Source organism: Prionailurus bengalensis, chromosome B4, assembly GCF_016509475.1.
Source record: "Prionailurus bengalensis isolate Pbe53 chromosome B4, Fcat_Pben_1.1_paternal_pri, whole genome shotgun sequence".
NCBI lineage: Eukaryota > Metazoa > Chordata > Mammalia > Carnivora > Felidae > Prionailurus > Prionailurus bengalensis.
In genome coordinates this window covers 52,198,244-52,224,289 of record NC_057358.1, presented here as the reverse complement: position 1 = coordinate 52,224,289, position 26,046 = coordinate 52,198,244, and the positions used below count along the sequence as shown (strand labels likewise).

The following is a 26,046-nucleotide window of genomic DNA, read 5'->3' as shown; positions in this document are numbered from 1 at the left end:
TTCCATTTGATTCGAAGTCACATTTAAAGTCCTGATATAGGTGATTCCGAAGCTTATTTAAAAATCTATAGATCTTATTAAAAACCGTTCCAGATCAGGAAGATGTCCGACTAAAGGCTAACAGAGTAACACCACACAGGACCTGAAGAAAAACCAAGGTGGAGGGACTTCATAGGAAAGACTTGCTTGCCATCCCTGGAAGGGCCTTGCTTGCCATCCCTGGCATCCATTTCCTTGCTTCTATCCCTGGCAGGGCCTCTGACTAGACACAGTTGGGTTCATTATTCAGAAGCATCTAATAAAAGTGTTTTTATTTAATCTCATGATCAAAACAAGTTTGGGATTGTCCAGATTTCCTTCTTGCCAGGTAAAGTAGCTGATATTATAAAAACACACCTCACTTACTTTACACAGACCTTGTGAGGTCTCCCAGTATGTGACAATGAGCTATCAGATAAAAACTAAGAGTTCAGACATACATCTTTAAATAATCTCTTTAAAGATAGGCAACTGAAGGAGACTGGAGTATCAGTGCCACTCTGTTCCACCTACACACCCCCCAGTAGAATTCCTTCCTTATTTTCTGACTCTTCCTTACTGTATCTCACCCCCTTGCTTCATTTTCCTTCCTAAGCCTCAGTCCTGCCTCTATGAACCATAGGTTTAGCCCAATACTGACACCAAAAGGTTTCTCTCTCTCTCTCTCTCTTTTTTTTTTTAATTTTAGAGAGAGAGAGAGAGAGTGTGTGTGTGTAAGCGGGGAAGAGGGGCAAAGCGAAAGAGAGAGAATCTTAAGCAAGCTCCACAATCAGTGCAGAGTCTGATGCAGGGCTCAATCCCAGGATCCTGGGATCATGACCTGAGCCAAAATTAGGAGTTGGACACTCAAAGGACTAGGCCACCCAGGTGCCCCAGAAGTTTCTCACTCTTATTTAGTATTAACATCAGGGCAAGCCTATGATTTCTCTGTACTCACAAGGTACAGACCTTAATTACCTTAATTACAGAAGGCACTCAGTGTTAGCTGAAGTCTTGATAAAAAATTACATTTTATTTTAAGCCACCAGAAAGCTAATATAAATATCAGACTACTAGTAAGAGATTCTAGTTAAGTTTAAAAAACACACGAAACATTCTGCTTCCATCGATGAATACAAACAACAAAACAGCAAGAAGTATTTAACCAGCATATTTCACTATGCCAACTACACACAAAAAAACCAGTCTCTAATCTACCTTGGAATTACTTCTTCCAAAATTATGAAGACCTTTAGCAGGCATTTCCTCTAATAACTTCTTACTAAGTTTGTAGTACATACTGAAATCTAGGTCTCTTATGAGTCAACTACTAAGGTAAAAATTTATTATCTACTGCTGTCTAAATATTGAGGTCTATACAATATAATAGATTATATAAATATATAATCTATTATATTATATAATAGATATATAATAGATATATAATCTATTATATTATATATATATATAATAGATTATATATATAATAGATATATATATATATTATATATATATATAATAGATATATAATAGATATATAATCTATTATATTATATATATATATATAATAGATTATATATATAATAGATATATATATATATAATATATATATATATATAATAGATATATATATATCTATATATCTAGATATATAATAATATTATATAATAGATTATATATCTATTATATAATATAATAAATTATATATCTATTATATAATATAATAGATTATATATCTATTATATAATATAATAAATTATATATCTATTATATAATATAATAGATTATATATCTATTATATAATATAATAGATTATATATCTATTATATAATATAATAGATTATCTTCTTAAAAGAACAAAATAAGCAAGATAAGTATAAAAGAGAAAAGCACAAAATAAGGCATAATTTTAAATACACCAATGATCACAAGAAACATAAATTGACTAATTTTCTAAATGAAAAAAATTTTTCAAACTAGGTATCTATATGCCATTTAAAAGAGATATATAAAAGATGGATGGATAAACAAAGGTGGTCTTTTTTTTTTTAACAATAAAAGAGTAGAAATGTTGTATTAGACAAGTACTAAATAAAACAAGGCTGGTATGATATATTAAAATCTGACAAAATAAGCAAGGCCTTGAGTATAAAGGGAGATCAAAGTCCCTTCTAATGATAAAATGCTGAATTCATTCTGATGACATATTCTGCACTTAATAAAACATATCAATTCCACACTATAGTCATCTGCTAACATAATTTCCAAAGTTAAAGGGGGGCATCTGGGTGGCTCAGTCGGTTAAGCGTCCAACCTCATCTCAGGTCATGATCTCACGGTTTGTGGGTTTGAGCCCTGCATTGGGCTCTGTGCTGACAGCTCAGAGCCTAGAGCCTGCTTCAGATTCTGTATCTCTTTCTCTCTTGGCCCCTCCCCTGCTCATGCTCTGTCTCTCAAAAATAAATAAACATTAAAAAAATTTTTTTTAAATTAAAAGCACAGAACTTCAAAGAGAAAATGAAAAGTCACCATAACAGCAAAAAATTATAACCCCCCCCAAATTATAACAATACCTTCCTCAGTAATTAATTCCAATCTCATGTAAACTATCTCAGAACATAAAAAGTGGAATATCCTCCAATTTACGTTTTAGGGCAAGAATAACCTTGATATTAAAGGCAGACAACGACAGTACAAGAGAAAGAAACTATACGGCAATTTTGCTTATTATCATAAATGTCAAAGTCCTAAACAAAATATCAACAACCAATAGAGCAATGTATAAAATAGAAAGTACATCATGAGGGGTGCCTGGGTGGCTCAGTTGGTTAAGCATCCGGCTTTGGCTCAGGTCGTGATCTCACGGTTTGTGAGTTCGAGCCCTGCGTCGGGCTCTGTGCTGACAGCTCAGAGCCTGGAGTCTGCTTTGGATTCTGTGTCTCCCTCTCTCTCTGCCCCTCCCCCGCTCATGCTCTGTCTCTCTGTCTCTCAAAAATAAATAAACATTTAAAAAAAATTAAAAAAAAAAAAAAAAAGAAAGTACATCGTGACCAAGTTAGGTTTATTCCAAGAATGCAAGGTTGGTTTACCATTAACAAGTGTATTACATAATTCATAGTAATCCACTGAGTTAGCAAATTAATAAGTCATGTCAAAAATAAAAAAAAATTAAAAAGACATTTCAATGGATGCAGAAAATATACTCAGTAAAATTCAACACTCACTCACCTAATATATTAAAGTTCTTACCAAACTAGGAATAGCAGAGAATTTTCTTAACTTGGAAGGGATACCTTCCAAAAACCTTCATTAAATAGCATTCTTATTTATTATTGGCAAAGTCAGAAGCAGTTATTTTTAAGTCAGAGAGGCAGTTGCTTCTATTTATCACTCTACTAGAAGTACTAGCCAGCAATACAAAGAAATACAGGGACTAAAATGGAAACAGATAAAAAGGACTGGAATGAGGGGGAAAAAAAACCCCTATCATAACCTATAGAAGACTGCTAATAATTACATCAAGATTAAGAATTATGTTCATCAAGCGAGCCCTTAAATAAAATGAAGGCAAGTTACAAACCTGGAGAGTAGATTTGCAAAGGTGATTATCTATAATTAATAAACATAAAAATTATAAAAACTGTAAGAAAAGATGCCAAGTAAAAAGCAGACAATATATTAATAGGTGTATCACAGACAAATACACAACGGACCTAATAAAAGATGCTAAATTTTATTAATCTGGGAAATCTAAAGTAAAAGCCACAATAAGAAAATATCTGACAAACAGCAGATTGTCAAAAATGTACCAACCAGACAATATCAAGTGCTGACACAGATATGAAGCAACAAGAACTCATATACTGCTGAAGGGAGCTTAACAGTACAACCACTTCAGAAAATAAATGTATTCAAAAATTGAAATGCACATACCTTACAACCTCAATTATAGTTATATATTCTAGAAAACTTGCAAATGTACATGAAGAGACATACAATATTGTCCACATAATAGCCATAAAATAGGAAACAAATGTCCACTCGTGGTTAAACTGTAGTATAATCGTACAGTGAAATACTACAGTCATAAAAACAAACCACATCAACTTTGGATAAATCTCCTCAAAAAACTGTGTTTAACAAAATTAACAAATCACACAAGAATAACTTCACCACTGTAAAGTTAAAAAAAAGCAACAGGGGAAATTATTGTATATGGACTCAGACATATGTGGTAAAATTTAAGAAAACCATGAGAAGGTAGGTTATAAACACAAATCAGGATGGTGGATATCTCTGAGGAGGGGGCACAGAAGACAAAGGGATGGGATCGAGTAGGGGAAAGAGGGGGCTTCAAAGATCGAAGATGTGATCTATATCTAAAGCTGAGTATCATGTGCATGAGTATTATGTATTATCTGACAAATGTTATATTTGGCATGTATTAAATTTTTTGTAATGAAATAAAATACATACTCAAAAAAGGCTTAAAAATTCTTAGCATTAGATAGAAGTAGCAGTAAGATGAATAATTACTTGATCCACAGAGTTTAAACTATTGCTAACTGCACAAAACAAGCTAGATGAGCAAACAGTTAAATTACATAGATTTTAACCTGCCTTGCTTCTTTCAATGGAATAAGTCTGACCAAAGGGTTAAAGGCCACAAAGTAATTACTATTAATTATTCTTTATGTTAAACGGTCCCTATTTATGAGCTTATAATCAAATACTTTTCCTAAAATTACTTCCTGGTGGTTCCAGGAATTTATAAAATCTTCCACTGTTGTCATTCCTACTCTGTTGTCTATTAGGTAACTTTGAGGTTTAAAGATTATGAAATCTTGCTCTGGTTCACCACACAATTTGAACTTCCAAAGTGACTAAGAGCAAAAGGAAGAGATTAAATATTTACATTTAAAACATCTACTTCTGCTAATACCAATACAAAAAACTTTATGACCAAAAAATAGAAAATACTAATTTGAAAATCCTGATCTTTGGATTTCAGTAACTAACAGTACTACATAAATTAAGTCATTGTCCTCTAGTATTTGCATATATCATTAATGTTTCACATTTTTAGATACTTTTACATTTTAAAAATATCATTTCTTATTTAAAAAGATACTTAGACATTCTGAAAAACCTCCAATGAAAGCTGAAAGTATTTAATGAGTGTATGTCTGCTTACTGTGTAAGCCCCTAAGAGTTCAAAATAGGTCTACCTCAACCCCATTCACAGAGGCAGAGGCCAGAAATTCCTGGGCTGACCATTGCCCTTGGCCAAATGAAAAATGGCCTCTGGTCATTAGCCCCAGGGTCACTTCTGTCAGACTCTACTGAAACTAAATCCATCAAGCCCCTGGAAGCACAGGTTCATACCATCACCATTCCCTTTCTCAATCCATCCCCTGACCCAGCATTAGCCCTATAAAAGGCTTTGTTCTCCCGTCCCTGACCTAGCCTCCACTCCACCTTCATTTTGTAAACTACACTACCTATGGAAGTGGTGCTCCCTAATTAGCAAACTTCCCGGTACTGGCAACCTTGTCTCAAAGCATTACCCCAGTATCGTGGCTGTCAAGGACTCTCTCCAGAGGACATGAGCTGTACTGCTGCACACTCTCAAACAGCAGCTGTTTAGTTCCTACCCCTCAAGGTCCTTCAACCACCTGAGCCATTCATTCATGCCCATGCATGCCCATAACCTGGCACGGTGATCACACTGCATCAACACAGCCCCTAACTTCCCAGCACACAAGTTTAACTACTTTCCCTCTGTGGATTCTCCAGTCTTGAGGGAATCTCTATTCCAGTCCATCAGATTCTTACTTCACCTCCTTCCTTCCTGGCCTGAAGTCCAAGGGTCTAACATTTCAACAAATTTATCATACCCTAAAGTCTCCTGCTCATCTGCCTTCCATTGCATTCATGAAAAACCCTCTGTGGCTCCAACTATTCATTTTCTCTGAGCTCTCACCGCCCATGAGCCTCCCTCAGGACTGCATAAATACTTCATGAGTGTCTGAGTGTCTACAATGTATCAGAGACACAGCTTATAACACTTTTACCACAAAATTTTCATTAAGACTGTTCAACAAATGGGGCACTTGGGTGGCTCAGTTGATAAAGCATCTGACTTTGGCTCAGGTCATAATCTCATGGTTCATGGGTTCGAGCCCCACATCGGGCTCGCTGCTGTCAGTGCAGGGCCCGCTCGGATCCTCTGCCCCCGCCCCCCGAACTCACACACTCTCAAAAAAATAAACATTGAAAAAAAAAAAAAAAAACTGTTCAACAAATGCTTTACTAAGCATCTCCTAAGAAGAGAAAGGCACTATTTTAAGTTCTGAGAATTCAGTAGTGAACAAGTCAGAAAAGGTTACTGCTCTTATGAAGCTTACATGCTAGTGGGGGAAGACCAACCACAAAAAAAGTAAATGCACAAGAACTTGAGCCAGTGCTATGTCCCATGAGGAAAATCAGACAGCAAGTACTGATCAATGGGTTTTAGGTATGGGCAGGATAGGGGAGGGGAGGTCTTCTGTTTGAAAGAAACACACTAAAACCTACAGTATCTTCTCCACCACAACCCTCCACAACAAAAATACTAGGGCCCATTCTGAACCCTAACCAGACATAGCCTCAGTGAGATTACCAAACCAACTAAATACATTATCAAAAGAAAAGAAAATAATAACCCTACTCTACAGGAGTCAGAAACTAACAGATTTAATAACGAAGAAAATCCTCCACACGTCCATCTAATTTTCTATGTAATCAAAGGAGTACATGGATCAGCAGTTTGGCCATGATCAAGTGTAATCCCTTATTTAAGACTAAAAACCATAAACTTCAGCTGGGTTCAATAATTTTTTTTTTTGACATGTGTGCTATATGCATTACAAAAATGTTCCAATTCACCACCTCCCACCCTCTCCCACCCCCATATCCACAACGCTTGCGGTGTGAGTTTCCAATTCCTCCCTCAAAAGATGGGAGTCTGTTTCTCCACTCCTTGAATCTGAGCTGGCCTTGTGACTTTCTCTGGCCAACAGAAAGCAGTGGAAGTGACTTTTCTTCCCAGTTGTGAGCCCAGGCCTCAAGAAACCTGGAAGACTTCTGCTTGCTCACCTGGAATTTGCCTTCACCACAGGAGCAAGCCTGGGCGAGACTCCTGGAGGATGAGAGATCGTGTGAAAGCCAGTCCAGTCATTCCCACTATCCCAGATAATGGCCATCCTAGACCAGCCAAGATCAGCAACTTTCCTACCTGACCCACAGCTAATCTTAGACAAGACCAACCCAACAGAAACTAGATGAATTGCCCAGCCAACACAGGGATGTGTGCAAAATAACACAGTTATTGTTTTTAAGCCACTGAATTTTTAAGTGGTTTGTTATATAGCAATAACTGATAATGGCAAGATTAATTAAACATTATCTATTTGACTCAAATCTATTACATTTCTATTTCCATGTTTTTGAGGAATTAAAGCCAAAAATTGTGAACTATTTTAATTTTAGGCTTTTCTGCAATGAGGCTTTAAAAGCAGACCAGGCAAGAACTGTTATATACAGAAAGGATTTAAAACCTCATCAAAGGATTTTACTTCTCCTACCAATACTACTGCTTGTTTTCAATTAGAGTTTTTCTGTTTTTTGTTTGTTTGTTTTGTTTTTGTTTGGGGGAGGGGGGTTGCAGCTCCACTGACAAAGGAATAGCAGCTAAACTGAAAATCGCTCATATTGGGGCTGACTTGAGAAAGTAAAAATCTGGATTATTAGGTAAAGGTTCAAAATGACCTAAAGGTCCTCAGTAAAAGAAAAAAAATAAGTAGTTGATTTCCTTGTCCTTTTATCATTCTTTTCTGAAACACAGAAATTTCTCCATGTGAATGGCTTCTGACAAATGCATCTATTTTTCAGTAAGGATTTCATTTCTTGTTTGCCTACTGTCTCTCACCTCCTCCAACTAAGTTTTGGAAAATAGATACAGTAAGTAAACATTCTATCCCCACCCCCTTCCCATTCATCTGGGTAAGCATAAAAGGTTTAGTGACCTGAACTGGACGAGGCCTGTCCTGCTTTCTACCCTGTGGGGCTGTTCTAAGAATCAAATGAGAGGGAGGGAGAAGAAAGTGTTTAGAAGGAATGTGACCTCTCTTGGCTCACCGCCCACAGTTCTCAGTTCCAGCCTACTCCAACCACTCCTGGTCATGGCCTGGCCTGTGCCAGTCAGCAGAGGGTGCCCGAGAGTGCCTGTTTTCCAGCACTTTTGCTGAGCCTTAATAGTAATACATTTTAAATATATTTGCACAGCTGTGATCTCAATTTTTTAACTCCTATTTATTAACGACCAGGGTTTCAGTTCTTCTCCATCCTTCATTCACCCTCTTCTGCAGATAGTTTATTCTACAGCTAAATTTTTTCAAAAAAATTTATAAAATGTATATTTTAAAAACACCAACATCTACATTCAAAACGCCTTTCCATAGTAACTCCTGGGCATACTATATTATATATTGCCTTTAGCATTCTCTCAATTCAGTTCCACTTGCCTATGTAGGAGTCCCTAATGTTATGATGCCTTAAATTCTTCATTACCCTGGAGAATATATTCGAGCTAGGTCCTGCCTTTTTTATCTGCAGCCCTAGACAAGAGCTACTTTACTCTTAAAGAAAATCTTTCTTAGTGCCACCAGGCAATTCACAAATAAACTGATTTCTAATTCCTAAATCACAAGGCTTTCTTAGGTAGAAAACAGCATTTATTTATTTTTAATTAATTAATTTAATATATGAAATTTATTGTCAAATTGGTTTCCATACAACACCCAATGCTCATCCCAAAAGATGCCCTCTTCAATGCCCACCACCTACCCTTCCCTCCCTCCCACCCCCCATCAACCCTCAGTTTGTTCTCAGTTTTTAAAAGTCTCTTATGCTTTGGCTCTCTCCCACTCTAACCTCTATTTTTTTTTTTCCTTCCCCTCCCCCATGGGTTTCTGTTAAGAAAACAGCATTTTAAAAACCAAATATAGAGGCACCTGGGTGGCTCAGTTGGTTAAGCCTCAGACTTCGGCTCAGGTCATGATCTCGTGGTTGATGAGTTCGAGCCCCACATAGGGCTCTCTGCCCGTCAGAGCAAAGCCCACTTCAGATCTTTTTTCTGTCTCTCTCTGTCCCTCCCCCTGCTCACGCTCTCCCTCTCTCTCAACAAATGAAGAAACATTTTTGAAAATTAAATTAAAAAAACCCAAATATGTGTATTATTGAAAATATACTACACTAATACTTGCTGTTACATATAATAGTAAGTGTTGGTGAAGTTCCTACCTTCAAGAGGTCTAAAATCTACATGGGCTAAAGACTTAAAACGATGTTTCAGAACCACTACTAGTAGCCCTGATTCTTAAGCTGTTTTCCAGCATAAATAACATTGAAATGAATTCTTTTTACCCAATGTTATAAACTTGCAAAACAAATACTCATGTGAATTAAAATTTTAAAAATAAATAAATACTCAGGTATTTCATACCTACACCATGTTTCACAGTTTTTTCAGAGTTTGTTTATATAAATTAACTCATAACATCGTAAGCCTATATAATAGGCAAGACAAAAAGAAACTGGTACATAACAGGACTAAGACATATTCTCAAAGTGATATGGTCAATAGAAGTAACAGAACCAGGGGCGCCTGGGTAGCTCAGTCGGTTGGGCGTCCGATTTCAGCTCAGGTCATGGTCTCCCGGTTTGTGAGTTCGAACCCTGCATTGTGTTCTGTGCTGACAGCTCAGAGCCTGGAGCCTGTTTGTGATTATGTATCTCCCTCTCTCTCTGCCCCTCCCCGACTCTGTCTCTCAAAAAAACTAAATAAACATTAAAAAAAAAAATTCAAGGGGCACCTGGGTGGCTTAGTCGGTTAAGCGACCGACTTCAGCTCAGGTCATGATCTTGCCGTTTGCGAGTTCAAGCCCCGTGTTGGGCTCTCTACTAACAGCTCAGAGCCTGGAGCCAGTTTCAGATTCTGTGCCTCCCTCTCTCTCTCTCTGCCCCTTCCCCACTCATGCTCTGTCTTTCTCTCAAAAATAAATAAACATTAAAAAAAAATTTTTTAATTAAAAAAAAAAAAAAAGAAGTAAAAGAAGTAACAGAACCAATGTCTGACCCATGGCTACTTTCTACTTTACTAGAGTACTCAGTGCCCACAGACTTACAAATTATGTACACTGTGGTACAGAGAGCGCATTACTCTTAGCAAATCTAAGTGGCTGATAAAGGGCCTAAATCATAGCTCTGAACTCGTGGTTTTCTAGGTGAATGCACACAAGATTTTCCATTGGGTTGTGGCAAACCATATTTAGCACCCATACATACATGAACTTTTAAATCATGATAAAATAAGAAAAAGTAAGCTTTACTAATATGTAACACATGAACTGACAGCAATACATGTACATAATTTATAAATACACATGAAATGGGGGTGTATAATCAAAAACTTTTCACCTGTAGGGTTACAAAACCAAAAATACTTTGGAGATCTCTACTAAGCTAAATGGCTCAGGCATCAAAAATACAAATCTCTGACAGAACAGAAAAACAGAAAATATATGGAAGAGACAATTCACAAAGACATTCAAACTGGCAACAGATAGGAAAAAAGATGCCAAGCATAGCCAAAACCAAGAACATGCAAATTCAAACAAGGTACAATTTTTGTCCATGACATTAGCCAAAACTTAAGTCTGGGAATACCAAGTGCTGGCAAGAATACAAAAGAGGGTAACTCCAAACACTGCCTGGTTCAAGGATAAAATGGAAAAGATTTTTTGGAAGACAGCTGGACTAAGTGTAAACCACAAACAGTAAAACCATGAATGTGTCTATCAAATGGTTCCAATAGGTGGCCCAACTCCAATTCCCAAACGAATTCAGGAATTGAATGTACTGTGATCCGGGGCTCTCTGACTCATTATGCAGTCATTTTTGCACAATGCATCGCTTTTTATCACTTTTCTACTTTTTTGTGTGTGTGTGACTCCATGGTCTTAGTGAGAAATAATGTTTTCATTAATCTTATAAGTAGGCATTTTAATAACTTCAATATTTTTAGACTCCATTTATGGTGGAGAGCAGGATTTTACATTTACCAAAAGCTAAAATACACATATAGCCTAAGCCAGCAATTCTATATCTAACAAACATTTTCTAAAAATATTTGCAAATGACCACAAAGTTTATGTAGGAGTATGTTCACTACACACTTTTAGAAATTGGAAAAAAATTTTTAAAGCTAAATGTCCAATAATAGAGGTATGCCTAAATAATCAAAGCGTATTTTGTAGCTCCTGAAATTGACTTATAACTACTAATATGAAAAGACATATTAAATAAAAACTACATAGTTTAATCTCAGTTTTTAAGTACAATCTCAATTTTGTTTACACACACACACACACACACACACACACGTGAATGCAGAGAAAAGAAGTATATATAGTATGGAATAATAATATTTTCCTTTAAGTCTTCCTTTGAATGCAGTGTTATAGTGCCTACTCAGAAATCCTGCCACTGATAATTACTGTTTAAATCACATGAGTTGATCCAAAGGTCAAGTTGACAACTCAGTCCAGCACTTAAAATCTCTCCCCACACAAATACACATGCAAATGCATACATAGGTGAGACTATCTATCTATCATTGATATTTTATTCTACACCAACTATTATTAACTGCCAACATGAAACCAGGACGAACAAAAGGTTAAGACTCATTTTACTCAAGTACTCAAATATTTTTTAACTATTTGGGCTTACATACAAGCTCATGGATTGCTTTCATTTTTTAGGTTTGTGGCTTTATGGTATACATTCACAGACATTAAAGTACGGTAAGTACAACCAGTATACCCACATCCTCATTTAAACCCTTACAAACATCACTAGCTCATCACCATATGCTTTTCTACTGATCCAGAAGCTGGTCTCCAAATTCTTCTGAATACAGTGCTCCAAACTGCTATTGCTAAGCAATTAGAGTTGCAACTTATTTCCCATCTCTGGTATTCACAGGCTTGTGTAGTCCTCTCCCACTTTTGATTTTGGCCTTAGTTTGTGACTTGCTTTGACCAATGGGACATAAGCAAGTATAATGTGAGCAAAGGATTTATAAGTGCTCTGCACTAGGGTTTGTCCTCTTACAATGTTCCCCCTTAGAAGTCAGCTGCCTTGTTACAAAGAAACTGTACATAGAGCACGAAGTGATGAGAGGCCATGAGACAAGACACACTGGATATTCCAGCCATGGCCAAGTTCCAGCTGAATGTATCTGTATGAATAACCTCAGTTTTACCACAAAGAACAGAGGAATGGCCTAGCTGAACTCAGTCAACCCAAAGAAAGGGAAGAAACTATAAATCACTATTGTTTTAAGCCACTAAGATTTGAGGTAGTTGATTATGTGGCAACAGGTAACTGGAAGACTAATCCCTGTTCTAAACCATCTGCATCACTAACAACAATCCATGTAGATTCTCTATCAGTTACCTTTAAACTTCACCTGTCCAATCAAGAGTGTTTATTACAGAAATGGGGCACTTTCAAGTACTCTCAGATACTGCAGGAGAGAACATAAATGTGCACAAATCTTCTAGAGAGCAATTTGGCAAAATGTTAAGGTAGTGAAGCTTTTAAAAAGGTCATATCCTTTCCAAATAATTCCAAGTCTAGGAAATAGACATGCATTATAAGAATGTTACATAGAATTTTCTCACCACAAAAAAGTAGAAAACATAGCCATTTAAAAATAGAGGAGTATTTAAACAATTATATGCTCACAAGACAGAATATCAGAGTTATTTAAAAATCTTCTCATGAGTATAACACACAATAAACCTAATGAAAATAGTATTCAACACAATATTAGCAATAAGACCCAAAACTTTAAAAAAACACATGTGTATGCATATATACTGAAACATTAGCAAATTCTCTTGGCACAACAGGATTGGTTGATTTTTTATTTTCTCCATATTCTTTAGTATTTTCCAAATGTTTTTATTTAAAAAATACATTACTTCTATAATCAGGAAAAAAAAAAACATTATATAAAAGGTTGGGAAGGGGCACTTGGTCGGCTCAGTCGGTTAAGCATCCGACTTCCGCTCAGGTCACGATCTCGCGGTTCTGGAGTTTGAGCCTCACATCAGGCTGTGTTGACAGCTCAGAACCTGGAGCCTGCTTCGGATTCTGTCTTCCTCTCTCTGCCCCTCCCCTGCTTGTGCGCACTCACACATACGTGTGCGCACTCTCTCTCTCTCAAAAATAAACATTAAAAATTAAAAAAAAAAAACAGGTTGAGAAAAAAGAACACACATTAAATATAGATTCTTACTTGACTTGGAATCATTATTTTTTGAGAGTGTATGCATGTGAGCAAGGAGGGGGAGAGGGAGAGAGAGAATCCTAAGCAGGCTCCACACCAGGATCAGAGGCCTACAGGGGGTTCCATTTCATGACCGTGAGATCATGACCTGAGCCGAAATCAGAGTTGGGTGCCCAACCGACTGAGCCACTCAGGCACTCCTAGTGAATTATTGTAAATGGCATCATTATTACAATGCATCTATATTTCTGGGATTGAACAAATTTTTCAAAATAAATGTAATACAGGAGCGCCTGAGTGCTCAGCTCAGGCGGTTGAGCATCTGACTTCGGCTCAGGTCATTACTTCACAGGTCATGGGTTCAGGGCCCTGCACTGGGCTCTGGGCTGACAGCTCAGAGCTGGGCACCCGCTTCAGATTCTTAGTCTCTCTCTGCCCCTCTCCCACTCACGCACTCTCTTTCAAATATAAACATTAAAAAATTAAAAAAAAAAATAAGTGTAGCATAAAAGATTCATTTTCAACAGAGGAAAAAAAAAACTGACTAAATTTAACATGTTACTTTCCCTCTATCATTGTTTTGTACTATGAAGCTGGGCAAGGAGTTCATTTCAAGACTCTGCTATATTGTTCTACTTCACTGTGTTTTAAATTTTAGTTTGAACAGCTTTATAAATAAATATTTAATAAAATGGGTATTATATGCACCTTCAACCAAGTTTAGCAAAAGCTGTTGGAGTGAACTCAGTGTGAAGACTAGAACTATTTTTCATCTCAGAGGAAAAATGTGTAAAGAATCTAACTCTTTTGGAAATTAGAAGAAATAGGAGATATGTAGCAAGCAAGTTTTGGTAGCATTACTCAAGCACTGGTACTATTTGGCAATGAGTCTCAGCAGTGGCCAGTAACTTCAGAAGAACCAGATGGAATCACTGGCCTACCACAGCAGGGTAGAGTTTTGATCACGCTGGGGGGTCTACTGCTACTTGTACTACATCAAAGTTGATTTCTTCCACCTCCTTTGCTCACAACAGCCAGTTTAAGATTAATTTCATAGTTTCTTCTCCAGAATTCAACCCTTCTGCTCCACTGTCCCAGATCTAGGGCTGGTCACTCTGCAAGGTACTATACAAAGCTTCCTTGAAGATCAGTGATACTATCACTTCTTGAAATTCTGCAGATGTTCAGGTTCACCATCTTCCTGGCCTTAAGCACACTGTACTATATTATAAGGGAGGAGCAGCAGACCTCTGATCTTGTAGTCTTTCACACCCTTGCTTCCTATGGTGAACTAGACCTTTCCAATCACATGGTTTCTGGAAGGTTTGCCAATAGTAATTTTGGCTGCAGCCAAGGACAGAAAATTGCTGAAGACCAGAGGGTCAGTCCTTGCTGTGATTCAAGGTGGTCAAAGTCCTGTCTAAGATTTTTTTTGAGTACGGAAAAGAAAACTTACCTTTTGGAAGTAAAAACTAAAATGGTATTACTTGGGGCTGGAAATAAGCTGTCTAAAGTGAAAAAAGGTAAGAGCCTTGAAGAATTCATTTGTATCCCTCCTGGAATTAATGTGGAAAAACAGTTCTGTTTTTGCATATACCATTGGCTTAGGGTCACTGATATTTGCCACAGTAAGAATCCTGACTGGATGACAAGTGGAAAGCAGGAAAATGCCCTGGGATGTTCAGATTTGGGTAAAAACTTTCTTTTCTTACAATCTGTAATAGGTCTTCATTTCAAACATCTAATTGCCTATTAAGTGCCGGATGTGGAAAACATAAAGATTATTATGACTTCAAAGAGTTAAGTGCTTCTGAAGTTGCTGGCCACTTCAGAGAATAATTCCCAAATAGCTCAGAGGCTACTGCCAAATGGCCACACAGTTCCCCAACTGGCTCTAAAACTCCTATCATCTGTACCTCATGAGCACTACTTTCTATTTCTCTCAGGTTTCTATAGGACCCACTGATTTCAGTATATTAAAGACTGGTCTACATTCACTGTACCCATGCTATTCACAACAGTATGGACTTCAAAGTCTCCCTTGTGTTCTAAAAGCCACAGCAGACTGATGTGAAAGTTTCTAAATGGAAATGTCATGGCAGTTGGTAAGGTCTGGATTTCAGCTGTCTCCCAAGAGGCCTCTCAGGTCCCTGCATTATCTTGGGATAGTCATGGATCAGGTCCTACAATCAGGCCTCTAGGCAGATCCTTTCTGTCTCACAAAGAATCACATACAGCAAACTTGACAAACGGATGATTTACTAATTCATATAGGATAAATAAATGTCACATGAAGAGAGTATTTAATTTCACGAGGCAAATTTTAAGGTTTCTGAATAAGCATGGAATTAAGTTGGCTGTCATCAAAACTCATTAAATCAACAAATATTTATTGAAGACCTACTATGAGAAAAGCTTAGGCTGAGGGACTAAAAATACAGCAATTAACAAGACTGCTTTTCATGAAGAACAAGACTGCTTTTCATGAATCTTACCTACCATACATACACAGTGTGAGCAAGTAGGCATTAAACAAGCATCGCCTTGATTCTAACATGTACTTTTTAAATATACTGTCTCTGAAATAAGGATGGAAAGGTTTATTTAATATGGCCATGATGCTCCCTTCCCCCCACCCCAAAAGCTGCTATTAAATTAACGGTACCTGATCATCAAGCAGCTTAAAAGAAACAGTAATTATGCAATTCAATATTTAAGCATAATCTTGTTAAATGCTAAGAAGGAAAAATATAAGGAGAAAAATCTCACGTGGAAGAGAACTTCCTCTGGAAGGGCTCTGTTAGCTCTCCCAAATCTCCTCATAAACACAGCAAAGTGACCCTTTCAAAGGGTAATGCCGGATCATGTGCCTCCTCTACTCAGCCTGCAGTGACACCAACCAATGAGGCCCCAGTCTAACCCGTCACCTCTCTGATTTCAGCTTTCTTCCCACATTCATTCCTCATCATTGCTCTCCTGATGACCAAACCTTGCCCTATTTTTGTCTTATAGCATTTGCATATTATCACACACTCTAAAATTTATTTACTAATGCTTACTTTGTCTGACATTCTGCACCCCGCCCCCCACCCTGCTCCCCAGAAAGATAGTGTTCTGGTCTATTTTGTTTAGTGATAGATCTTAATCACTAAGGCACATTTAGGAGTTCAAAATGTGTTGAAGAGAATCGCAAGAAAGAATGTATCCGTGAACAAGTGATTGGAAGACCCTGTCATTGGGACTAAAATAACAATCAAAACCAGTTGCTGAAGACTTGCCCTTCCGTAGTTTTTCTCCTTTTACTCAATTTCTATACCACACCAATCCACCCCAAGTCTTCAGACAGGGCAAAACTTTCACTCAGGTTATGGTCCAGTCTCAAGCCCAAGATGCTATTTATTTTTCATTTTTCAGATGATTTTGTGATGCTTTGTTCTGATCCACTCTGGGAATTTCACTGCTGAACTTTCAGAGGCAGGCTTATTTCTCTGATTTGTGAGAAAGTCCTCTTCCAGTAACCCTCATACTGGGCCAAGTCCGCTCCATATATCTGGTCAAAGCATGATGTACACTTCACAGAATGTATCACCATCTACAAGTGCATATTTGTGATTATTTTATTATGGCCTCTCCCACAAAATACCTGTATGCTCCTTACAAGCAAGGTCCATGTCTGTCCTTCACAACGCCTACAGCACTTGGCACACAGTAAATACCCGTACGTATTTGTTGAATGAATAACTGGATGGGTGACTATGACATTTCTGGCTTGGATGTATATACATGTACAGTCTACTAGGTAGCTGGAATAGGATGTTTTGGGGAGAAAGGGTTGTGTTTCTTGTTTGTGAAGGAGAAATAGAAGATAATGTTGGGAGTGCTTTGGAAAGGCCGATTTTTGCCACCTAAAATGCTATGTCTTCTCAAACAGCTCAAAGACTAAACCATGATTAACACTTCCACCTAGAGCTTCCCCCCACCCCCCTCCCCACCTACTCCCTTATTCCAGCCAGGGTACCAATCATTCTTGTAGTCACTCAGACACAAAGACTTTGAGCAGCTTATGACCTCTTTCTCTGTCAACCTCCTAGCTCAGCACGAGTATAGAGCCTGTCATCTCCTCTTTAATATCTTTGATCAATGGCCTTCTTCCTTTCCATTCCTGCTACTACTAACTTGGTTCAAGCAACTAACTCACAGATTATTATAGCAACAGATCCAGAACTTGCTCTCCTTGATTCCAGGTTTGCCCCTTTCTAATCCATCTGCCTATATTAAATTTCCCTTAAAACCTTCACTTTGCACTATTAATGCTATACCAAAAATTATCTGCCATGGCAAGCTAGAAAATAAAAATCTCAGCCTGCCATTCGAAGACCAGACACAATATAGCTCCAAACAGTATGGCAGCATTTTCTATGTTAATTAACATCACTTAGCAGCATGGTAGTTATCACTAGACATCACACACATTATACATGGTTCCCACCCCCATGAATTTACCCTACCGGTCATTCATATCAACCCATCTGAATTCCATCCATACCCTCACATCTACATATAACTTTTAATATTTGACCCCAATTTATACATAATCTATTACAGAAAAATTAAAAAGTCACAGGAGAGGTGCATTTATCAACAAATGCTAAGAAACACCTTATCTACCATGGACAGATAAAGGTGGCTATACAGGGATGTATACATCTGGCCAGTCTCCAGGGCCTCCAATTCTCACTCTTCTAACTAACTTTATATTTTTCTACCTTCATTTCTTTCTCCTTCCTAAAGATACACCAGGCATAAAAACAAAAAAACAAAGAAACAAAACAAATCTACCCACATTAAGGGAAAAAACATTTGAGAAATCCAAAAAGGGTTCTCAAAATGCAACTACCTGAGTTATGCAGATGCCTGTTATTCGGTCTCAGTTAACTCCTTCAAAGACTGGGGGCCAACATCATCACCATCAGTACCACTTTTAGAGACTGACTGGATGCCAGGCATTAAGCTACCCACAGAAACTATAAAGACACACTGAGCAGGCCTGGTCCTGGCAGTGGTCCTGGGGCTAAAAAGGAGAACGGGATTCCATGGTAAAATTCACTAAGACTGGAAGTCTGATGTCCCAATCTTGAAACTCTAAATGTACTTCATCATTGAAACTTTCCTAAACTGTCACAAAACACTCTACTTTTCCTTTAAGATGATACTATTTTAATTTTTAACTTTCTTTTAATGTTTATTTATTTTTGAGAGAGACAGAGACAGAATGTGAGTGGGTTAGGGGCAGAGAGAGAGGGAGACACAGAATCCGAAGCAGGCTCCAAGCTCTGAGCTGTTAGCACAGAGCATGACGCAGGGCTCGAACTCACAGATCGCGAGATCATGACCTGAGCCAAAGTCGGACGTTCAACCAACTGAGCCACCCAGGCGCCCCAATGCTATTTTAATTTTTAAAAAATGTTTATTTTGAGAGAGAGAGCACTCATGCACAAATGGGCAGGGCGAGAGAGAGAGAGGGCGAGAGAGAGAGAGAGAGAGAGAGAGCGAGAGAGAGAGAGAGAGAGAGGGCGAGAGAGGGCGAGAGAGAGAGAGATGCCCAAGCAGGCTTTGTGCTGTCAGCATAGAGCCCGATGCAGGGCTTGATCCCTTGACTGTGAGATCATGACCTGAGCCAAAATCGAGTCAGAAGTTCAACCAACTGAGCCCCCAGGTGTCCCAGAAGATATTATTTCTAAACTACATGTTTATTCCTTTTTTTGTTTTAATGTCTTGTTTCTACTACTAGAGTATAGGCTCCAGGAAGGCAGGGTCTCCCCACTGTATTACAGAACAGTGCCCAGCATTTACTAAGTGCTCCTGAGTGAAGGTAAATGAATGACCAAATTGCAAGACCCTGTTATTATAATACTAGTCACAGGTTTTTAGGGGGTTGAACAAGCTTTTATTTGTAGGTTGGCCTACTAACCTAACTACTGTATTTGTTTCCATGAAATGACACCTCTAGCCCCAAGCAACCCACTTATGGAGAAATACATATTATAGGGCTGTTTATTATACTGTCCGGTATTTTTAGGTGTAGAGGGGCTTTAGCCCCGAGATCTTAATTTGAATGCTAGTGACTAGTGAGGCTATGTGACCTACGATAGGCCCTTAACCTCTTTAAGCTTCAGTTTCATCTGAAAAAAAAAAAAAGGAAAGAGAACAGTAAAAGGCCATTGTGGAGATTAAATTCATCTAATGGTACACTGAAGGACCTAACACTTAAATAAGTCCATGTTGTCCCCACCATCTCCCTCTTTCAATCCACTGCCTGTTCTTTCCAATATTACAGACTCCTTGAAGGTTGAAACCATAGTTGATAGCTGTGCTGTACCTAATGGATTAGCGTAAACTGCTTCACACGTGTAAGAATCACATGTTATAGTCCAAAACTCTCTGTTATGAATATAAAAAATATAATGCCCATAAACTGTTCTGAAGCATTATATTGCTACATCCAATTATAATATTATGGTATTAACGTACCCCACAATTTTAAATATCAAATATATAGGAATATATTCTAAGATTCTTGGTGGCAGTTGTGTTACGTTCCCTACCTTTGCTTATAGTTCGAACTGTGATAATCTATGAAGAAACACGATTTTTCCCCCTCACTCACAACCTTAAGTGGCTATGTCAAACTAGAATTCCCTTCACTGCAGGTTAGCTTGAAATTCTAAGCACACATTATTTTTTTTTTTTAATGTGGTGCTTTTATTTTTTTTTTATTTATTTTTAATGTTTATTTATTTTTGAGACAGAGAGAGACAGAGCATGAATGGGGGAGGGGCAGAGAGAGAGGGAGACACAGAATCGGAAGCAGGCTCCAGGCTCTGAGCCATCAGCCCAAGAGCGTGACGCGGGGCTCGAACTCACGAACCGTGAGATCGTGACCTGAGCTGAAGTCTGACGCTCAACCGACTGAGCCACCCAGGCGCCCCTCTAAGCACACATTAGATCCAGTCATTGAAGATACTGAAATGAAACTTCATTAGTGAAAAATCAAACACTGCTCTATTTGCATATCTAAGAAAAAGTTCAATTTTCAGAACTTAAAATTTTAAGTCAAGAAAAAAATCAGTATGAAAATATAACCTCACAAAATTTACATACTACTTTATTACCCTGCAAAGACTTTTTATGATTCCTAATTCTACCACATAAGACAATGACCTTTAAATAATCAGAACAAAGTTTCTCACTATTCAGAGAGCAGTGTTTTAAGATTTATTTGGCACCTAAAGTTAACCATCTTAAAGCTTTGAAGCACAAAGGAATAGTCAATGACACATCCATTTTAAGCTACCATGACCTGTCATTACAGAGTCATTAAGCAGTATTTTCAAGGAGTAGCAGAAAGCTTTAAAACTTTCAAATATATAAGACTGTCTTCTGTACTTCATAAACTAAGTTATTTGGATATCTAGAGTTACACTTCATAAATTATAAAATGCACTGATAATTTTCTGCATTCTTCCTAAAGATAAATAAAATGAATTGTTAAAAAGTAATATGGAAACTCAATAACCAAATATAAACACTGTATATATGTATTTATTATACATAAACGTGATAATTTCGAAGCTGGCTAGCTTAAAGTATACAGAAAAAACACTTTTCTCAGAAAAAAATTATCCAACTTTAGGATAATTTTCAAGCATTAACATTTTTTTGACCAAATGGATTTAAAGTAAAATACATTCTCTATATTATATATTCTTTTATCTAACTGTAAGCTTTTATTAAAGAATCAATTCCAAAAATTGTATAAAGTAAACTGATGACCCAATTCAAATCTATACAACTCTTAACGCTGATCAGGTCCTCTGTTGACATTAGCACCATTAACTGTTTCCATGCAGCTCTCCAGGGAAGATATGTATACAAAGCACAAAACGCAGCAGCAACAGAAAGAAAGCGCACACCAGTCTGGCACTACACACTTCACACTCATCTGCAGTTAATCTACACAAAGTTTAAGGAAGAAACTAAAATAGTTGGCATGATAGGAAAGCTAAGTAGCTTTCCATATTTCCCACATCATCTCTTCTTGACCCTCTGAGTTCATCATTTTGTAGACTTTTGCAAATTCCCAGAACATTATAAAATCCAAAGAATTTTTAAAAATTGGATGGAATTTAGAGGTTGCCATTTCCAGCCCGCCTAACTTAAAGGCATGAAGACTGAACTCCACGGTCTTGAAGAAGGTCCAGACACAGCCTAGCTCTTACAACTTACCCCCACTGCAGTCCTCTTTCCCCTTTTACCACCCCTAGAGATGCAATGGTCTCTACCAAAGTATTATTCAAAAATAAATTATTCTTGGCAATGTGCCATTTTGAACAACCACTAACATTTGTTCAGAAGAGAAATGACCTGAGAGTCACATGTACCTTACTTGGGAACAAAAGTAGAAATAAGTCAAGTACTTTAGGTCTTTCTTCTTGCTAAGGGAGCCTCCCAGGAACACTTGCTTAGGAATAGCAAGAGGGTCAACGTGTCTTTAATTGACCTATCTTCCCTCTTCCCACGAGAACAAAAACTACCCTGTTCCCTGTATCACTTCCTTTCTTATAATTTGATCAATAACCTCCTTTCTTCATCGAAGAAAGAACCAACAATGAGAAATATATCCACCAACATTAATCAGTTTGCTACTTCAGAGTCCTACCCTTTCTTCTCTGAACATTCTAAATATAGTTCACATTCCTGCTGTTTCTCATCTTGCTGTCTCTGCAGACTATAAGTTCCAAAGGCATGTTTCTGTTGTTTTATTATGTGGTTCGACAATGGAAACAGTAATTCTACTGACTATTTCCAGGATTAAAATGAGATTCAGACATGACAATATATGTGAAAGCACTTGGTGAACTGCAAAATTTATGATAAAAGTAATGTCCCATCATGTGAAAATGATAAAGTATTCTTAATTGCTCATAACAAGACAAGTAAGCAAAAAGTTTCTAGGAAATTACGGCCTACATTAGCGATTTAACTATCTTAAATTAGTCTGATACATCTAGAAAGGAAAAGTAGTAGCACCTAACATTCAGCAAATCATGTATCTGTCAATGATCATTTTATTTCAAAGAAATTTAATGACTGATGTATTTATATAGCATGCTCAACTTTAGAACAAGTTACTTTCACAGTATAAATTTATTACTACTTTCTGATACAATTATTGGTTGTCTATTAACACCACATGATTAAAACCCACTAGTTTAAAATGTCTTCAGAATTAAACTAAAATTATTACAGCTTTCTTAATATTGTCCTCATTTTCCTGAGAAACTTACTTGGGCATGACATTCAAGTAAGATTCTAATTTGTTTAAGTCAACATAAAAGAAAATGTAATCAAAATGGCTAGAAAAAAAAAAATTCAGTCTTTCTAACAGCTCAGTTCTGGATTAAAACATATTCAGCCCACACAGAATAACATTTTGTACTGTTGAATAAACGTTCATCTAAGAATGTACCTATTCACAGAAATTAAAATATTATGAGAATTACACTGTTACCCCTATTCTTGTAAGATCAGCTAGACTTAATGTACAGTAAAAATATATTGGCTAAAAATAAATGAACTCCATCAAAAAAACCTTCCTTCAGAAATATCAATACTACATCCAAAAAAAGAAGCATCCTTTTCATGGCAATACAAACTCACTTTAATTCAGGATGAATACAGTCACTAAAAAAATACTTGGTGACTCTGCACTTATGCCTTTATTTTTTAGATCATATAATGATGTATAGCACAATCTCTGAATAAAAGATGTGATAAAAAACATCCAGAGAAGAACCACATCATGAAATCGTTCATTCCTATAGCTTACTTCTGCTTTCTCTATTTCTATATTCAAATGCAAGCATTCCTAATACCTATAAATATCCCTTGACATTTTACATAAATATCATTCTGAAAAATTTTAAAACCATACAAATTAATTATAAATTAACACAAGTATGGTGTGATCTTAAAAATATCACTTAGTAGGGGCACCTTGGTGGCTCAGTTGGTTAAGTGTCCGATTTTGGCTCAGGTCATGATCTCAAGGTTTGCGAGTTCAAGCCCTGAGCCCTGTGTTGGGCTCTGTGCTGACAGCACGGAGCCTGGAGCCTGCTTCAGTTTCTGTGTCTCCCTATCTCCCTGCCCCTCCCTCACTCATGCCCTCTCTCTCTCAAAAATAAATAAACATTAAAAAAAATTTTTTTTAAATATCATTTAGTAAAATACCTTACTGGGCCCAATGAAATAAAGGTAACTTCAGCTAGGTATCCATTATGATTAATGAACTCTTGACATCTCAATCAATTCTTGTGTTTTAAGCATTCTCTTTTCAGCCTCAGTTCCTTAAAATTAAACAAAAAATTCTAAACCAACAAAAACAAGCTCTTAAGTAAACAGTTTATCTGATTTAAAATGAAGATAAAACCACCTTTATTTTCCCCTTGGGGAGTAAAAAACTTTCCTACATACTGTTGACCTCAAGCATTGTATTTGTCCCCAAGTACTACCAAGAGAACACTAAATAGAAATTAGCTTAATGTTCTATAGAATTAAAAGTTAGGACTGACTGGTTATCCCTCCTTTGTAAGCTCTAGAGAGAACCTTGTACTGAATCACAAACAAACATAAATTATCTGTATTTTAAAAACCCTGATATATTTAAATAAACTGAGGCAAATTACAATGCTCCAACAGATATTTGTGAAATAATCAGTATTTATTTGTTTTTACTTTCAGCTCTGTCATTGTTCATCCAACTGTGACCTAACCTCAAGTCACTTTTGCTTCTTATTAACAACTCTGGTCAAAATACACATGAACAGAATTCACTTCAAAAGAAAAAAAAAGGGGGGGTGGTGACATGCTAAAGACAAAATACTATAATGCTCTATCACCCAGGAATATACGCAGGAGCACCAAAAATGTACTTGTGGCCATAAATGATCTGATTTCCAAATGAATGAAATGTCTAGGCAAGTAACATAGAAAACTAGGAGTGTTGCCTTTTCTCTCAAAATTACAACACTATAAAGGATAAAGCCAATATTATATGATAGACTTTAAAAATCATGATCATATCTAGAGATATAACTATTCAATTGAAGATTACAACATTAAATTACTGAGGGAAAAAAAAATCACAATGAAAAAACTCACTTTATATAGTATCTTGCACCTTCAAAAGTATATGCTTCTTCCCAGCCAGTAGGCAAATCTAAAAAACATACATTTCACAGTTAGTATTACTTCAGTGGGATAGCAAAATAAGTTTCAATCTATTTTAATTATTCATTTTCATGATCAGGTATTTTCATTTCTTAGGATCCTTAAAAAAAAAAACGCTGTACTGGTAACAAAACTTGTAGTCAACATAGTATCGTTTTTGGCAAAATGGTAATTCAAATTTAAAGCCACCAGAAAAGTATGAACAATATTAGAGATTATCTTACGTGATTATACACTTTAATGATCAAAGTGAAAAGGAACTACTCTTTGGCATCCAAAAAAAGCAAGGAAAGCCTTCTAATCCTAGGTAAAATACCCATGATGGTTGGCCAAAAACGAAAAAAAAAAAAAAAAAAAACCCAACACTGCATAAAAGGCAACACCTGCTTCTTCTCACTGTGTCTATTTAAAACGGTACCTTTCAGCTACATAAATGAATCCATCCAGAAAGTGTCACTGATGAGAAAAAACTTCCTAAGTACTTAATTAGGGGAAAAGAACTCTGATATCACATACTTAATACATGTGTTTCTACAGATTTGACTTTAAGAGATGTGAAGTTTCAAGTAATAAACCTGGGAACAATTCAGGTGAATGATGGTAATTTTATTTGCTACACATTACAAATGACAAGTGGCTTGGATTTAACCATAATCTCTCTGAAATAAAAACCAATGATGTGTGTACAAAACCACACAAAGTAAACCAAACCAGAAAAGAAATCATGATCCGTCTTAGAAATTAATGTGAAATCATATAAAATAAAATTTTTCTGTAGTGTCAACGTTATCAAATCTGTGGAGGTAATTAGGATACAAATTCATATTACACATAACCAAAATAAGCATGAAATAATTCCACAAGATGATTAGGCTAAATAATTATACCATACTGTCTTTTGTGAAATAAATTTATTATCCATATGGCAAAGAGGCCATCAGAGTTGATATTATGTATGCAAACATTGAAAAGTATATTGAAGTCAAAGACTGCAGCGGGGAGTTAAGAAATATGACCGTGTATTAGAAATGCCTTAAAAATGTAACCTCATCATGCTTGCTACACCAGCTTTCCCTTTCCTCCTCCACCTTTTTGCAAATTTGGGTATTAGTCACTTAACTCAACTCCAGAATTTAATAGAAAAGGCAGGCTTGTTCAATATCCTGGCAACTCTAAGAGACTCCCAGAATCTCATAGTTGGAGAGAAAGTATCCCAGAGAGCAGCTCTAAAGGACTGCTGAAGCCGGCCTCACCTTCGACCCAAACAATTCACAAGCCTTTCCAATTACCAGAAACAGAGGGAGGCCAGTAAGAGAACACATGTTACATTTCAAAGACAA

The 26,046-nt window shown here is 36.8% G+C and overlaps 1 protein-coding gene across 9 annotated transcripts in view; it reads right to left on the bottom strand.

The window, feature by feature from the left end:
* Nucleotides 1-26,046, bottom strand: part of PLEKHA5 (pleckstrin homology domain containing A5) — a 239,436-nt gene that overhangs the window by 211,866 nt on the left and 1,524 nt on the right. For 8 of the 9 annotated variants that reach the window (XM_043562218.1, XM_043562227.1, XM_043562226.1 and 5 more), the window contains exon 3: nucleotides 24,638-24,695. In XM_043562218.1, the coding sequence (XP_043418153.1) occupies nucleotides 24,638-24,695 (58 nt within the window). Of the gene's footprint in view, nucleotides 1-15,659; nucleotides 17,010-24,637; nucleotides 24,696-26,046 lie in introns of those variants that run through there. The other variant, XM_043562228.1, reaches the window with a different exon arrangement.